Source organism: Podarcis tiliguerta (genome assembly GCF_965153285.1).
Source record: "Podarcis tiliguerta genome assembly, chromosome: 2".
Lineage (NCBI taxonomy): Eukaryota > Metazoa > Chordata > Lepidosauria > Squamata > Lacertidae > Podarcis > Podarcis tiliguerta.
Genome location: NC_139535.1, coordinates 85,270,370 through 85,288,438, shown reverse-complemented (window position 1 = coordinate 85,288,438; position 18,069 = coordinate 85,270,370). Strand labels below are relative to the sequence as shown.

Here is an 18,069-nt window from a genome sequence, read left to right as displayed (position 1 = left end):
TCCTCTTCACGCTGGAGAAGCAGTTAAGAGGATCCCACCATACTGCTGGCCATACTGCTTGTAAACAAGAGACACCCACAAAACAGGCACTCTGGTTATCTATAGCAAAGGGAGCATCTTCACAGCACCACAAACACTACACACATCCCACAACAGCAGCAGCTCTGCACACTGCACAAGAGGCTGCACCACTCTGCAGCCCACACCACCTCCACATGCCACTTCAAAGGGAACCCCTTCGCCCAAGTTCCACAGCGAGGGCCACCAGGCAGGATGCACGCCTCCTTCGCTGCAAGGCAGTCAGCCAGCCAAGCTCAAAACACCTCACGCAAACCCGTGATCAATAATAATAATAATAGCAGCAACAACAATCAAGTAACCCCACGCCGGCACCTCCTGGAAGCACCCCAACAATTCCCCAACCAACACTCTTCCGATCCCCACAAGGTGAAGAAACCCGTCGGAGGGGCGCCTAACAGCCACCGCAGAGCAAACTTGGCAAGACCCGAACTCGGGGCCAGCGCCTTCTCCCCTCCACATGCCACAGTCTGCCCACTGCCCTACGGGGCAGCCCCGTTGCCATCACCCGAGCCCACCGCCGCCCTCACACCCCCTGGCTGAACTGCAGAGCGCCCGCCCGCCCTGCCCTGCCCTGCCCTGCCCCTCACCTCGATCAGCTGGACGTAGCTGGCCGGGAACCAGCCGCGGAGCCCTTCGGCGGTCTCCCCTTCCCACCAGCCGCCGTCGGGCCCCGCCTGGAGGACGGTGAGCAGCTCCCCCGCCGCGAAGCGCAGCCCGTGCCGATGCCTCTCCCCGGAGAAAGGGTACAGGGTCCTGCAGCGCGCGCCCAGCACCGGCAGCGCCCGCTCCTGCCCGGGCGGCGGCATCCCCTCGCCAGCCAGCCAGCGACTTGCCCAACTAACTCGGCTCTGGCCGCCACAGGTGCTGCTGAGCCGAGCGCCTCTGGCTGCCGGGAGCGAGCCTGCCTGCCTGCCTGCTCGCCTGGCCCCCCTCGCGTCCCTCCCCGTCAGCCCGGCCGGCGGATTGGCCGCCTCGCTTCCTCGCACCGCCCCCTGGGACAGGCGGACCGCCGCCGCGCCCGCCCTCTCACACGCGCACGCACACCGGAGTCCCAGCCAAGGCTGCACGCCCTCTCTGCACGCGCGGAGAGGGGGACGGGACGGGACGGGGCAGCGGCGCCTCCGCCTCCTCTTCGCCCCCGATGTTTCTCCCCGCTGTCAAACACGAGCAGGATTTTTGCGCTTCTTCGCCGCCCACTTGCATTGTATCGGTAGGAATCCGGCGTCGGACTTACCGGTGAAATGGTTGTGATATACACCGAAAAGAGGGGGGAGGAGGGTGTTGAAGCACAAAATGCGTGTGAATTCATCGAACACGCGTGTCATGCGGGCACGCTTTCCGGGTGCGTGGTAAGTTGGGCAGACCTAGTTTGGTGCCACTACAGATAGTAAAACTACCCACCCCCGCCGCCAAAATTGCATCATTAAATTAAAACATAGTCAGTACATGTAAAATTTAAAGACTCTGTAGCAGTCATTGAACAGCGGGACCCCTGCATAAAATTGTTTTTCTCTGCCAGACAGCAAAAATAAAAAAATATAATTAAAATGAGTAAAGATATTTCCCATAGTGTGGCTATACTTCCTCTAATGGCTATGAGATGCCAACAAGAACTATTGATGAGAATGTTTATGATTTTTATGGATAATGAATTTTCATACTGTTTTGTGCATGGGTTTTGTTTGAAACTTTGTGTGTTCCCATGGCTATGGAAATAAAGTTAACTCACAATAAAACAGAAATTAACTCCCTAGGCAACTAGGATAACTACAGAAGAATAAGCTTTGCTCTGGTACTAGCAACAGGTAAGTTTCAAGATAGGCACACCTCAGAAGGAACCCCTATGTTGAGAAACCCTGGAGAATTTCATTGCACCCATGGCTCACGGCACTTCTAGCCTGTCACTATTTTCAGATGCGATTCAGTCACGTCCCCAAAAATTCCGGTTGTGCAGTTCTCTTGCACAACGAAAACACTTCCCCCCACAAAATCAGACATTTTGCAATAAGGAAAGTGGCCAGAAAATGTACTGAGAAGCGCAGGGTAACATTTGCTTGACACAACATCTAACTTTCCAGCGAACAAATCAGAATAAATGCTTGATAAATAGCTGGCACTATCTAACTTACTCACAAATTTTGTGCCAACAAATTAGGGTGAATCTTCAATAAACACATAATCTGGAAGCAACCCTACTTCTGAGCTTCCCATTGGCATCTAGCTGGTTACTAGAACATGCATCTTGTTCTACTGGGGGGGCAGTTTGACTGTATGCCCTTCAGACAAGAGCCACAGTGACCCCTAAGCAGGATCCTTTGCATAAGAAAGGAAGTGGCTCTGTGCCAGGGGGCAAATGGGTGGGCCTCCTCCCTCACTTGAAGGGTGGTGAGAAAGACTAGTATGTGAGCTGGGCTAGAAGTAGAAGCAGGCAAAAGCCAGAGAGTGAGAGCCATGTTTGAATTCTGCTGTGACTATGAGAGAAGCAAGGCTTTATGGGGTGTTGATGGTGTGAGCCCCTCCATTGTTAACTCATATTGCATATATGTGTAAATAAGCCATAATCATAAACACACCGCAATCTCCGTTGTCCCTCATTCCAAGGAAACTGAACCCTGGATACTGGAGCCCCTAGTATCTTGCAACGCTTGGGATAGTGGGGTGGCCTGGAACTAATACTGGTTGGGCCTTTGGTCTGCTCCAGCAAGGCTCTTCTTAGGCCTCATACACACTACCCCTTTAAAGCCCATTTAAAGCACCTTCTTTCTCTCAAAGAATCCCAGCCACTGTAGTTTACCCCTCACAGAGCTATGATTCCCAGAAGCACTTAACAAACTACCATGCCCAGAATACCTTGGGGGGGGGGGATATGCTTCAAGTGTGCTTTACAGGTACAGTGGTACCTTGGGTTAAGTACTTAATTCGTTCCAGAGGTCCGTTCTTAACCTGAAACTGTTCTTAACCTGAAGTACCACTTTAGCTAATGGGGCCTCCTGCTCCCGCGCCGCCGGAGCACGATTTCTGTTCTCATCCTGAAGCAAAGCTCTTAACCTGAGGTACTATTTCTGGAGTAGTGGAGTTTGTAACCTGAAGCGTATGTAACCTGAAGCGTATGTAACCCGAGGTACCACTGTACAGCTGTAAATAGAGTGTACACAACCCTAGTGTGGTTGAAGTAGTCTGAAAATACATTCACAGAATTCTGAGGTATTTGTTTTCAGGCATGTCCTTGGCTTTACCCTAATGCAAAATATGTATAAGCTATTATTATTATTATTATTATTATTATTATTAAAGACGATCCAGCAAATAAACTGGTCCCAAGCTGTTAAGGGCTTTATTTACTGTAACAGGAAATAACTTGGCCCAGGAGTAAATCAGCAACCAGTGCAGATCTCTGAACAGAGGGATAATCACTGGCGGAGAAAAAGGGAAGTGGGGGGAGCGCCCCGCCCCCGGCAGCGTGATCCCGGTGGGGTTCCATCGTGGCTGCCCCCCGCACTGGGCACCACGCCCCCAGAACATGCACTAGCCCCTCTCCCGCCTGCTCTCCACCCCCGTTGCCGGAGCATGAAGCTCCGCCACTGAGGATAATATGCTGGTCTCACTCCTGTCAGCAGCTGTGCTTCAGCATTCTGCACTAACTGCAGTTTCAAGGAGTGCCCTGCACGGAGTGCAGTCCAGTAGTCCAACCTGAGAAGTCACCAGTGCCAGAACTACTGTGGTCAAGCTCTCCCAGTCCAGAAACAGCCACAGCTGTCATACCAGGTGCAGCTGGTTAAAGGTGTTCGGCTTGTTCGTAGCCCACACTGCTACGTGGTAGGCTCAATCAGTGTTCAAAACTCCCATTATTCTAGGCACATTTTGCAACAGGGAATTTCATTAGCACAAGCAGTTTCTGAGCGCTGGGTGCAGTACTGCAGCTAAGATTTCAGATTAAAACTGCAGAGTACTCTCTGAAGACTGGAGAAGAGACCTTCTTAAGAATATTAGAGGTTGGGCAGGGGAAGGACTAGACCATGTGAAAAATGAACATAGTATTTTAGGTGCTGGTCATTCATTTTCAGCTTTGTATTCTTGTTATATTAAAAAAAGGGTGCCTAGACGTTCCGTTGTTGCACCCATAACCGAGGCATTAGGCGCCATTTAGCTCCTAGCTTTCCTATCTAACACTGGGCTCAATTATGTGCACTCACCAGTGTTCGGCCGGCTTCAGAGCAAGACTTGCACCCCTTGTTCTCCAGACTTTGCCTGGCTTGCTTTCATAGTCCAATCCTTCACTATATCACCTCTGCAAATCTACTACTTCAGCTCTGTATGTAAATGTGGAAACTTCAAGCCTCATCCAAACCATTATAACATCCTTCCAGGATAATTGAAAGCATCACTTAGCAAATTTAAATAAAGCTAACATGCTTCAAAAGGGAAGAATAAGCTTCAATGTTAAGAGAAGTTTTCAAATGACAGAACCCTGGGAGAAAGTTTGGAATTGCCAGAACACACTGAATTTGAGTGCTATTTGAACACTGTTTGAAGTGAATATTTTGTTCCAGCCTTTGTCCTTGATATGTCCAAGACAGATCAGACAGATGTGAAAATCAGTGGCTTATCACAAATCAAAAATCTTTCTTATCTATTTAAATTCCCTTCAGACCAATGCTTCCTTTTCCCAAAATTCCTCACCGTTGGAAGTTAACCTTGCTGCTGCTACTTCAAGGCTAAGGTTAAACTGCCAAAAATAAGCAACCCTTAGAGTTCTGGTGGTATTCATCAAATTATGCTCTATGGAAATATGACTATAATTGATAATTTAGAAGTAAGAGTCTGCATATTGTTTATGATGTGCTACTTCTCAGGTTATGGTAAGCAAAGTCAGTATTAATTAATCTGATGAAGCGATTTCTTTTTTAACCACCTTAAAATTGTAACAGCTGTCCTTGCTTTACAGGAAAGCCACTGCTGTTTTCCTTCAAAAATTCATAACCTTGTGAGAAAACTCCACCCAATTTTACCTCAAAATCTGTAAAATTATAGATGTTTCCTTTGGGGGGGGAATCAAACTTTGAGAGTGCCCAACACAAAAGCCCTGGACTTGCGTGCAATTAGGCACTCTGAAGAAATGAACATGCCTGCAAATTTCAGCAACCTCTGTCAAAAGAGGGAAAGGTTATAGCTGCTCCTCCTGCTTTAAATCCCGATAGTGGACAAGCAGACTTGGACAAACCCTGAGCCAAACTGGACAGCCTATGAAGCTCCTTGTAAAGCCAGATCAGGATTTTCCAAAGTGCCAGATGAGAGTGAGAACTGAATTATGTGGATGGTGCACACCTCTAGTTTCTTCCGATAAACAAAAGCAAAGGCGGGAGAGTTCATTATCTTTCTTAGACCTTATTTCATGCCAAAAAAAATGTGATTTTTAAAAATATACCGAGCTTGTAAACATTTTAAAAATTAGCCTGCTAATGCCAGTGTAGATAAAACCCATCCTTATTATACCCACTTGCAAGGGGTAAGGTTGTGACTGAGAGAGAATCTGGGTTAATCATAGAATTGTAGAGTTGGAAGGGACCCCAAGAGTCATCTATTCCAACCCCCTGCAATGCATGAACCCTACCCACAGCTGTCTCTGGGTGGACTCAAACACCCAACCTTTTGGTTAGCAGCCGGATGCACTGACCCACTGCTCCACAAAATCGCCTCCAGTTAAGTAGCTGACTGTTGTTATATATGTACATTTTGCAGGGATGGGAGGAAGACTAGTTAGAGTAGTCTGGTACAATCAGGGAGTGTGGTCCAGTGTTGTTTTCCTGAAATGTTGGGTGATTATTGTTGTTGTTGTTTAAGGGAAATGCGCTGGGGAGAAACTATAAGGTTGATTGCAACAGCAATGTCATTAATTAAGGGCTGGAGGGGAAGAAGGGAGACAGGAAAATAATTGTGGGTTCCAGCAGTGGGTGGAAAGGCATTCTCTGGATTCCAGGTTTACCCACCAAGAAATAAGTAGGATGGACCTGGAATTCAAGTTTCTCAGAGGTCAGGTTCAACCCAGCCCTGCTTCTGCTCAGTCACCACCAGATCTATCAGAAACGGTAGACCTGTTCTTGAATGTCACTTACCTGTGTCCCCCCAATTATATTTTATTAAGTTTCAACATTTTTAACATTGTCAAAACACAATTTCGTCTTTTCTCTTATTTTTGTCCACTTCCCATCCCCTTTTCCATGAAGTTATTGTATCTATCCTTCTGCTGCACCCAGTCTTCTATCTATCAAATCATAACCACAATATTATAATTAATTTCTTCTGTTGCTCATAGCTCAAATCCTGCTCATGAGCTCATCATACTATAATATTGCTTTAAATAGTCAGAAAAAGGCATCCATTATTCCATAAAACACTCATTATTAGATTCTCTTAATTTTTCTGTTAAGTTTGCCAGTTCTGCATAGTCCATTATCTTACATATCCATTCTTCTTTGGTTGGATTTTTTTCTTCCATTTCTGCGCATATAGAACCCTAGCTGCTGTTATTACATACATAGACAACTTTAACATGGGGGGGATTTCTGCCCCTATAAATCCCTAAAAGAAACTTTTTTGATATACTAATTTTAAACATTTTTAAAACTCTCATCATGTATCGTTTGTTTTAGATAATTTGTTAGGTGTTAAGTACATCATTTTCATTTTTTTCTTTTTGAGCATAGCAGGATGCCGCTTACAGTGGTAACTCAGGTTATGAATTTAATTCATTCCAGAGGTCCATTCTTAACTCGAAACCATTCTTAACCTGAGGTGTGCTTCTGCTAATGGGGCCTCCTGCTGCCGCTTTCCGTTCTCATCCTGGGGCAAAGTTCGCAATCCAGAGCAACTACTTCCGGGTTAGCGGACTTCATAACCCGAAGCATTTGTAACCCGAAGCGTTTGAAACCCAAGGTACCACTGTACTTATGTTTTATGCATTTATTAATTCCTCCCCCACAAATTCCTAGAGATGCCCATGCCAGGGACTTAATGGGTTCCTGGCAATGAAGAGGTAGGATTCTGGACAGGGTGAATACAAAACGTGTTTGATGTCCAACCTGATGGAGGTGGGCCAACTAGGAGAGCCAAACTATGCTAACTGTTTTGCTAGAGCAACGCATCAGAGAACATGCCATTTTGCCAACGTTGCAGTAATGATATGAAACTACTGAAGGCAGATTTGCCAAAGCAAATATTTGGGATCCAGCTGTAAGAGAGATAGCTGAGACCAATCAGGAAATGTCTGATGAATAAATGTGACTTGTTCTAAACAAAATTTCCTGTGTAGGCAGATATTACTTTCATATGTGTTTTTTTCTAAATGCCACTTGAGATTCGTCCAGAAAGGGAGGGATGTGTCTATCTTGACTGAATTTTGTACATTCCCTAGTCAATATTAAAAAGGTAAAGGTAAAGGACCCCTGACAGTTAAGTCCAGTCGCGAATGACTCTGGGGTTGCGGCGCTCATCTCGCTTTACTGGCCAAGGAAGCTGGTGTTTGTCCGCAGACAGTTTTTCTGGGTCATGTGGCCAGCATTACTAAGCCACTTCTGGCGAAACCAGAGCAGCGCACGGAAACGCCGTTTACCTTCCCGCCGGAGCAGTACCTATTTATTGACGTGCTTTCGAACTGGTAGGTTGGCAGGAGCTGGGACCGAGCAACGGGAGCTCACCCTGTCACGGGGATTCGAACCTCCCACCTTCTGATCGGCAAGCCCAAGGCTCAGTGGTTTACACCACAGCACTACCCGCATCCCAATTTGTGTTTAATAGGATATAATCAATAAATTTATAATATCTACCCTTGGCTTTCACCCAGCTGGCATGAAATGCAGACTACAATGTGGCAGTGGCTCTGCTCTTCCATTAAGCCTTGCCTTACCTTATAGCCAGAGTTTGGATTGCAGTTACACAGACTGTATGCCTAGTCTCTGAAGTGTTGTCAGAGAATATGAATTAATCCCCAAGACAATATAACAACATTTCTTTTCTTCTTTTAAATGTTTTATTTATTGAGCTTTTAGGATACAGAAGGAATAGGACAAGGCAAAGTTCAATAAATGTACAAATCTCCAGAGTCAAATTATAATTAAACATCATAATTAAATTATACAGTGTTATATTATTACATACCAGGTAATTATGTTAGCTGGTATTCCAACAACAGTGCTAAAGTACTCCTATAACTTTTGCTTAGTTTCCATTTTGTTGGTTTACAGGTGGGAGAGATACAAAGATGAAAAGGATTTAGATCAACCAAATCCATTCATATACCAGTAGAAGAAAGTGTCCATGCATCTCAATGTTTGTATACATCACAGAATCATACCACAAAGAAATGTAGCAGTTTTGTGTTGTCTTCTTGACACTCTTAACTTTACAAATCAAGTTTTACAGTAGCGTTGTTTCCCAAACTATCTGGTACCAGGATTCTGCAGTGGCACCGAATAAATCTCTCCAATGTTGAGGCATGGTATTTCTTGCAGCATGCAAAGAATAGTTCACAAGGTCATTTCTGCACAGTTCTTCATTTCTGCCTAAGGATAAAGGAGCCAGCTGTGGGGAGAGTATGATCTACCGTCTTGTGATTTTGTTTACAGTATTTCTGATGCCATGGAACCCCAAAAGGATTGCACTCTGGGGCACCCCCCAGGAGATTTTGCATAATGAATGTGCAAATTTTTGACTGAATGTACAAAATTCAGTTGAGATATGCACATTTCCCAAGGTCTGCTGGAGATTATGTATATTGACCAGGAAATGTGCACAATTCCCTCTCCATGGGCACATTATATGCACATTCTTCATGAGATCTGGTGAATGTGCAGTATGGTTTTCTGTTATGCACATTAACCACTCAACTTGCATTACCCCTAGTGTGTGTGTGTGTGTGTGTGTGTGTGTATTAGTGTCTTATGTGTGATTGTTCTTTGCTTTTATAAATTGTTTGATATTTGCTTGATGTAACTTGCCTTATTCTCCTTTTTGGGGGAAGGGAGATTAATAGAATTTTAAGAAATAAAGACACAAAAAATGTTAGAAATGTAATCTGTTAAAGCCTTGACTCCTTTGAAGGATCAATATTTTTATCATTTTAATTAATAAATGTTATTTTAACTAGTAAGGTAACATTAATATTAATATCAGTACTGGAATTATTAATAAAATATTTTAAATAAAATATTTAGGTATTCACCTGGAGGTGGTATATAGCCATCATAAGTAGTAGGTACTGATAGACTTATAGACAACATGAATTTGTCTAATCCTGTTTTAAAGACATCTAGGCTGCATACATGTCATACATTTAAAGCACACTTCCCCCCTCCACCACAAAGAAGGCTAAGACTGTAGTTTAACCCTCAAATAGTTACAATTCCCAGCACCTTGGGCACGCTACAGTTCCCATGTTGTTTTTTCAGGAGGTGTGCTTTAAAATCTGCTTTAAATGTATTGCGTGTATGTAGTCTAATTTGGTATCCATCACAACATTCTCTGATAGCAAATGCCATACTTTTACTATGTGCTGTGTACATAGTACACTTAACTGAACCCAGATGTCCCAGGTTCAATTAATCTTTGTGCATATTTGTGGGAGAAAACCATATTCCACAAAGGAGAAACTGATTATACTGGACAAATTTAGTGAAGAGCAGCCTTAGCAGAATATGCACCAAGTGAGGAACTGCAATGGCACCTCGCTTGAGTTTGTCTTCAGCACCACCTGGTGGGGTGGGAATGTGGTGAGCGAAACCCAAAATTGGATCACGCTGTTGAATCAGTGAATCAAGCAAAAAGAAAAACCTGTGTTCTGATGAGACGTATTCCAGAGAAACAAGGACGTATTTGCATAAATCACCCACAGAATTCACAAGATGTGATTTCCTTGTTAGCAAGGAAAAGGAGTTTCCAGTTACCGGGTGAATGCTAGATTTATTCTGCAGAAATTGTTTTTCTGTTCAGTACTAGAATGGAAGTTGTGCTTGCAGGATTGTTTACCATCTTCTTTCTTAAAGACATCTCAGAAGCCAAGTAGACAAATGTTTCCATAAAACAGAATGAGCAGAACTCTGGGGATGAGACAGATGGAACAAAAGGCATGTTGTGGCATTGCTCCCCAAGGCATCCCAGTGGTGGACTTGGATACTATGGCGCCCTGTGTGATGCCAAAATTCCCCCTCCCACCCCAGCCCTTGTGCTGCCTTCCCAAAGGCAGGTGGGGAAGGAGGTGTCCTGCTTTGGGAAGGAGGTGTGACGACTCTGGCAGGGTCCTAGAGCCCTCCTACCTCTTTCCTAGAGTCCAGCGTCTTGCTTACCAGGCTTTGAGACGGCGCCCCCTTGGCTCAGTGCCCCAGTGCATGGACAGCATTGGCATAGCCCTAAATCCACCCTTGTTAGTGTGGCTGGTGAAAAGTTGCAGAGGGCCTTGTTGGTGCTATTGCTAAGTGTAGCTCAAACTATGGTAGGAAAGGAGAACACCCAGAATAGCTGAACAAGTAAACAGTTAATGAACATTTTGAATCGGCCAAACTGCTTTTACACACATATTCAAGCCTCTTCTTGATGTGTGTCTGTAGTCAAGAAAAGTCAAGTAATGTGTCAATAATTTTGCATACTATTGGGAGCTCCAATGGAAGGAGAAGGATTCAAATAATGTGGTGTGTGTGTGTTGGTGCATTCCCATATGTGAGACACTACAGATACCACAGAGAACATTGCATACCTGAATTTAATAGTGTGGTGTCTTTTCCATCTGTACAAAACTGATCATAGCTGATAGGTTGCTTTATGTGGCTGAGATGTATAGATGTGTGCCTGGGTCTACATGACATAGCTGTCTCAGTATTTGCCCCTCAATGGTGTCTCTGTTCTGCAGCCATCTGTGTATAAAGCTGCTATTCTCCAAGAATGACTCATGAGAGAAAGTCTCTTACAATTAAATGTAAAATGCCATGTTTGTAGAGTGGTAAAGATGAGGTCCTAATCTCTTAAACCCCCAGGAATTCAGAATTAACATCCCCATGACAACTTTAATCCTTAGAAATTTGCAGAGGAGTACATATATTTGGAAGGGCGGTGGGAGAGAATCCTGTCCAGCAGATCTGCTTCTATATATTAGCATCGCACCTGAACTCAGCATTAGTGCCCACAAAGTCTGCCAAACTCAACTTCAGATTCTTGATAGGAGATGACACTGCTTGCAGTTGATTTCTTTCACTTTTCTCCTTCTCCAAACAATCCCTGATTTTAAACTACCAGATCAGTTTCCTAATTCTTTGCTCAGTAGAGGCATATGTGCAATAGTTTTGTTTGCTGAATCTAGTTGCTTTTTCATTATGACCAGGAACATGTCCTCATGCAGGGGGACACATATTCACAGTATATCTGTACTACAAATGAAAACCATTTCCAAATCCTTTTAGCTGTCAATTGGGGAATTAGGAATCTCTAAAAACAATTCTCAGTACCATCTATAAACACTACAATTCTTAGCGTAGTGGAGGGAAAACACATCAAATGAACAGATCAGTCAGTTTACATTCATTCCATAAATATAGATGGAACAAGCAAAATGTCATCTCATTTAAGGTTGTTTTTTTTGGAACAACTGGATTATTTGAGGAGAACTTTGGTTGTAGTTTCCATCTTACATCTTTGCATAGTCAATGAAGCAGAAGTAGATGTCTTTCTGGAACTCTCTAGCTTTCTCCATAATCCAGCGCATATTTGCAATTTGGTCTCTGGTTCCCCTGCCTCTTCTAAATCCAGCTTGCACTTCTGGGAGTTCTCAGTGCACATACTGCTTAAGCCTGCCTTGTGGAATTTTAAGCATAACCTTGCTGGCGTGTGAAATGAGTGCAATTGTGCGGTAGTTGGAGCATTATTTGGCACTGCCTTTCTTTGGGATTGGGATGTAGACTGATCTTCTCCAATCCTCTGGCCACTGCTGAGTTTTCCAAACTTGCTGGCATATTGAGTGTAGCACCTTAACAGCATCATCTTTTAAAATTTTAAATAGTTCAGCTGGAATACCATCACTTCCACTGGCCTTGTTATTTGCAATGCTTTCTAAGGCCCATTTGCCTTCACTCTCCAGGATGTCTGGCTCAAGGTCAGCAGCCACACTACCTGGGGTGTACGAGCCATCCATATCTTTCTGGTATAATTCCTCTGTGTATTCTTGCCACCTCTTCTTGATGTCTTCTGCTTCTGTTAGGTCCCCACTTTTGTCCTTTATTATGGTAATCTTTGTATGAAATGTTCCTTTCATATTTCCGATTTTCTTGAACAGATCTCTGGTTCTTCCCATTCTGTTGTTTTCCTCTATTTCTTTGCATTGTTCATTTAAGAAGGCCTTCTTGTCTCTCCTTGCTATTCTTTGGAAATCTGCATTCAATTTCCTGTATATTTCACTATCTCCCTCGCATTTTGCTTGCCTTCTCTCCCCCGCTATTTGTAAGGCCTCGTTGGACAGCCACTTTGCTTTCTTGCATTTCTTTTTCATTGGGATGGTTTTAGTTGCTGCCTCCTGTATAATGTTGCGAGCCTCCACCCATAGTTCTTCAGGCACTCTGTCCAGCAAATCTAAATCCTTAAACCTGTTCCTCACTTCCACTGTGTATTCATAAGGGATTTGGTTTAGATTGTATCTTACCGGCCCAGTGGTTTTTCCTACTTTCTTCAGTTTAAGCTTGAATTTTGCTATAAGAAGCTGATGATCTGAGCCACAGTCAGCTCTAGGTCTTGTTTTTGCCGACTGTATAGAGCTTCTCCATCTTTGGCTGCAGAGAATATAATCAATCTGATTTCAATGTTGCCCATCTGGTGATGTCCATGTGTAGAGTCGTCTCTTGTGTTGTTGGAAAACCGTGTTTGTGATGACCAGCTTGCTCTCTTGACAGAACTCTATTAGCCTTTGCCCTGCTTCATTTTGATCTCCAAGGCCAAACTTGCCAGTTGTTCCTTTTATCTCTTGATTCCCTACTTTAGCATTCCAATCCACAGATTAGAATGATACAATTGCCTTGTTTTACTGTATGTATCTCATCAGGGATAATAACTCTTTGCTTAATTGCACAATAGTGCAAATCAATGAAAATGCTTTACTACAGTTGTGTAATCTGTATCTGCTCTCTCTCTCTGTGTGTGTGTGTGTGTGTGTGTGTTAGAGAGAGAGAGAGAGAGAGAGAGAGAGAGATGGAGGGAGAGTTTTCTAATTCCTAGTATTGGAAACAATTGTGGCTAGATTTTGCAAAAGCCAACAAACATTTCTTTTTGAACTAGATGTAAATGGAAAATAACAATGCTGTCAGAATAGCAGAAACTGGACAAGAGAAAGTTGGGTGCATTTTACTTATAAAGTCACAGCTGGTTGGAGAAGTGTCAGTCAGCACCTGATGTGATCACTGAGCCTTGTTAGTGCTGACGTGTCTGGAAATAAAGCCTTCTGCCTGCTCTTTGAGTAGAAAAGTCAGCATTTCCACCCACACCCAAGCGCTAGAGAGGGAAGGGCTGGAGATTCTGATTATGTGTCTCATGCTGCTTTAACTGTGGCCAGATTTAATGTGCTGCCATCTAAAATGTTTAGGAGAAGATATGCTGGTGTTTCTCTCTCCTCGAGGCTAACAAACAAGAGCTGGAATCTATGGAACATGTTGTTCTGTTTTACCATTTTTATGCTGGAATTCATCAGGAAATGATTGGTCATTTACCAGACAAACCATGATGGAGGTCAGCTCAATTCTATGTTAAGTATTTACTGGGAGATAAAATCCCATGGTGGTCACATTTCTGTCAATGGCAGTAAGGTTTTCCTGTTGTTATTCTGTCTCTCACAGCTGCAATAAACCTACCATTAAAATTATGGACTGGTCATTTCTACATCAGTGGCCAAACAGGCAAATTTAGCAGGGGATCAAATACTTTACCCCCCTCACTGTATGTGTGAAAGAGTGAGAGAGTGCTGTATGCCTGCATATGCTGTGTATGCGGTTAATGTACATGTCTGATGAGTGTTTAGTGTGTGTGGACTTGCACATACACTGACGATGTCCACTGCTGCCATGTGGCCAGCGGAGGGATGGCTGACTGTCATTGTGACCAATATTAGCCACCTGTTCCAGGGTTTTGAAGGCAAATATGGCTCTTTTCTTACTTCCAAAGTGAGGGGAGAAGTGGAAAAGTACCACCAGTGCTAGGGGAAGTGTTTATGGCCCTAATTGCAGCCACGATGAGGAAACCAAGTTTAGCAGGATGAGAATAAGCTGCAGCAATTCTAGGGCTCATCTACTCTGCCATGGCTTGAAGTCGGCTCCTTTCAAACAAACAGGTTAACGTTAACCACAGTTTGTTGGTTTGGGCAGTACAAACTGTGGTGAAGTGAAACGAATAGGGAAGCTTCTAAACTTCTCACAGCTCCACTGGAGAACAAGGTGAGGGTAGGGTGACGTGAGCCTAAGGTCCACTGCATCTTTTTCTTTTCTTTTTCTGAATATTTTATTAGTTGAGTATAAGAACATCATATAATCAAATACAAGCAATCAAATACAGTTTTCCGCATCTTTTTCTTAACAGGCAAACCTATGTCTAGCCTAACATCCCAATATGGCCATTTACTGTCCCCAAATATTTATTTACGGTATGCCATGAAATTTTATTTGCTCGTGTTCTACATTTATTAGACATTTCGCTCTGAAAATACTGGCCACTGTTCAAGGCAAGGCATGAGAGAAGCTTGAGCTCTGTTTTGAACCAAAATAAGTCCTGGAGCCTTTGTGACTCAGAGAGCCCATTAGATGACATTCCTCCTTGGGATTTGGGTGGCTTTCACCCAGCGATTAGCTCTTCTTGCTTCCGCATGCTTAGAGATCAGATCTGTGGACGCGCCGCTGGTTGTAAAGTAGACCCCTGTTAGTCATTTCAGTGAGCATGCATAGTCCGTTTCAAGCCCTTAAGCCTAATTATGGAGAGGGCTTTTCAGCCTATGGTGTTGGGAGAAAGTTTCCATTTGGCACTAGCTCCTGCCTAGGCACATGCATGATTTATAACTCGAAGAGAAATGTGCTGTTCTGGTGTGAACATCCAAATAAATCATCTTCTGGAATTCTGGGGATTTGTGTCACTCTCACCAGCAGTCAGTATTTGTTTAGATATTCATGGCAGGGAATATTCTTCATTCTGAGTCATTATGAATTGATTTAGTCATGACAATGCTGCATTGTTATGTTTGGTCTGTTGCTGTTTGCTTTTTTTAGCTGCTTGAAGAATTATAACGTATCTGGAGGACAAGTCTCTTCACACATTATGTTTTTCTAACGTGGGTGTACATAAGAGCAGGAAAAAGGGCAGCACAGTGTAAAAATTATGCGCTTACCAATTTTACTAAATGTTACATGTACTGACAGCAGGATCCCAATGCAAAATGCAGTCAACTACATATGGCCCTTAATTCGAGTGCAAATGTTACCTCTCAGGATTTATCTGCAAAATAACACATATGGTCTACTTGTGTAAATATTTTAAAATCAGAGGAGCTGCTCACAGTAGACTGAAGTGGTTATTTTTAAAAAAAGAAATTCTGCTTTTGGAATTTACCTTGCTCATGGAAGCAAGCACTTAAATCTTCAGTGAGCTGCATCTTCAATGGCAGCAGAAGTTATTTGTGCAGATAACAAGCCCCTTCTGCCCAATAATGTATTTATTAACTCCACTGTTCTTAAACAGGGATACTCTCTCTTCTTCCCATTCAGATGCAACCTTGGATAATGTGGAGATGAAAATAATCCTTGTCTCCCTGAGGCACATGCCTTAGGCTTAGGACTCAAATACCTGAAATGTTTCCTCACGTGTACCGGTCAGTACAGTAAGATTTTCATTGTATGCCCTTCTCTGGTTGCCCCCACCTCTGGCAACTACAGAGTTGGCATTTTCAGCCAGGGTGCTTAGAGAAATGGAACCGATCCAGACCCTGCAATCATCAACTGAGACCCTTCTTCAAGAGCCTCCTCCACCAGAGGTCCAGAGGGTGGCAACACGAGAAAGGGCCTTTTCTGTGGTGGCTCCCCATTTGTGGAATGCTCTCCCTAGAGAGGCTCGCCTGGTAGCCTTCACTGCATATATTTAGGCGCCAGGCGAAAATGTTTCGCTATAGCCTTTGGCTGATTAACATTCTACGACTTTAAAATGTATTCGTGGGATATGGGTTATTGGTTTGTTTTGTTTTATTATGTATTTTGTGTTCTCATTTTGTATTTTTATGTTGTGAACCAGCCTGTAATCTTCAGATGAAAGGCAGTATCAAATATAATAATAGTAATAATAACACTCTAACCGGCGGAAGTTGTCTTGCTGTATTTTCTCAGTCTTTCAAAATACAGGGCACTTCCAGACTGCCACTACAGTGGTACCTCGGGTAAGTACTTAATTCGTTCCAGAGGTTCGTACTTAACCTGAAATTGTTCTTAACCTGAAGCACCACTTTAGCTAATGGGGCCTCCTGCTGCCGCCGCGCCACTGCCGGAGCACAATTTCTCTTCTCATTCTGAAGCAAAGTTCTTAACCTGAAGCACTATTTCTGGGTTAGTGGAGTCTGTAACATGAAGCATATGTAACCTGAGGTACCACTGTATTTGGGGAGTGGGATTCAATCACACACCAGCAAATTCAAGCCACAAAATTATAGTTGACTGGGATTTCTTGTGCAACAAATGTAGTTCATGAAAAATTGGGCTTTCTGCAATAAGAAAAGTGATGGGGAAATGCACTAGGAAGTGTGGGATAACATTTGCTTTGATGCAGCATTCCCCCGCAAACAAATTGGAGTGAATGCTCAATAAATAGGTCTTATGGATGTGCCCAGACAGATTTGCTTCAACTGGCTTTCTAATGCTGTTTTTACTCTAATACTTGCACTGTTTGGTTGGTTAGTGTTGCTTTTGTATTACCAGACTTTGGGGGGGGGGCGGTAATGTTGAATCAGTTTTAATACATTTGTAATTGCTTCCTTAGAATTATTTTATAATGAAGGTGTGGGATATAAATAAAATAAAATAAATAAGCAAACGAGTGAAACCAACAAAAATATACATGTTCACAAATGCATGCCACTGTTCATGCAGCTCTCAAGAATTCTGCAAGTACGCTTGATGCCCGCATTCCCATGGGAGTCTTCACAATTTCTCACAGGCGCTTCCGATTTTTGATGAAACATTAAAAGGTCACAACTGAAATATGTTGCTTAAAATGTATTTTTATTCAGGTTCAATGATTTACATGTACATTCCACTGTGAAGAATTCCACATTGTGTGGAATCTTTTCAGGAGTAGTTCGTCTCATTCTTCCGATTTCTGTACAAAAATAAATTCAAATGTTGAAGATAATGAGGTAATGGAACAGCTTATATGTGAACAGTGTAGGTAGCAAGAGTATGTCAAGGGACTAACTAACAGGCAGGAATTCTCCCTCTTGCATTATTTTTATGGTGTGGAAGAATTGCTCTGTCTTATTCTCCTCTCCCTCTGCCCCCCACAAACTGTGGTGGGACTGCTGCCACCACAGCAACTGGAAAAGCAACTGCTTTTATTTCCTTGGCTCAGAAGTATAATATGAAGGAGAAGTAGCAAGGTAAAGGAGAGAAATCAAAAGAAGAGGGGAAAGAAGATCCTTACCAGGCTGTGGCCCAGGCTACCAGATTACACTCTAGTCTGGACACAATTCCTATTTGTTTTAAGAGCCATGAAGCAGAGAGAAGATGCTGCCGTGAAATTATGTAGCACATGTTTGTAAGGAAATCGGAGAACATGATCTAAGTCATTGCTTCTGGCTTTACAAATCTGTTAGTACTTAACACTCCAATATTTATTGAAGATATTTGTACCATATGTATGTGTCTATCTTTCGCCATTTCAAATTTATTGGAGGATAGCTCATGACTGCGCTTGATAATATTTCTCTACGATTAAATTGAT

At 43.3% G+C, this 18,069-nt stretch overlaps 2 protein-coding genes and 1 long non-coding RNA gene across 5 annotated transcripts in view; 1 reads left to right on the top strand and 2 right to left on the bottom strand.

The window, feature by feature from the left end:
- GAS7 (growth arrest specific 7) overlaps nucleotides 1-993 on the bottom strand; it is a 129,270-nt gene extending 128,277 nt beyond the window's left edge. The window contains exon 1 of the mRNA XM_083428487.1: nucleotides 669-993. Coding sequence (XP_083284613.1) covers nucleotides 669-887 — 219 coding nt within the window. The 5' untranslated portion in view covers nucleotides 888-993. The remainder of the gene's footprint in view (nucleotides 1-668) is intronic.
- Nucleotides 1-18,069, top strand: part of LOC310672020 — a 261,869-nt gene that overhangs the window by 28,718 nt on the left and 215,082 nt on the right. The gene's annotated exons all lie outside the window — the stretch shown is intronic.
- Nucleotides 17,331-18,069, bottom strand: part of LOC310671993 (myosin-4-like) — a 51,071-nt gene continuing 50,332 nt past the window's right edge. For all 3 annotated transcript variants that reach the window (XM_083428456.1, XM_083428455.1, XM_083428454.1), the window contains one exon: nucleotides 17,331-17,448. In XM_083428456.1, the coding sequence (XP_083284582.1) occupies nucleotides 17,434-17,448 (15 nt within the window). In that variant the 3' untranslated portion in view covers nucleotides 17,331-17,433. The remainder of the gene's footprint in view (nucleotides 17,449-18,069) is intronic.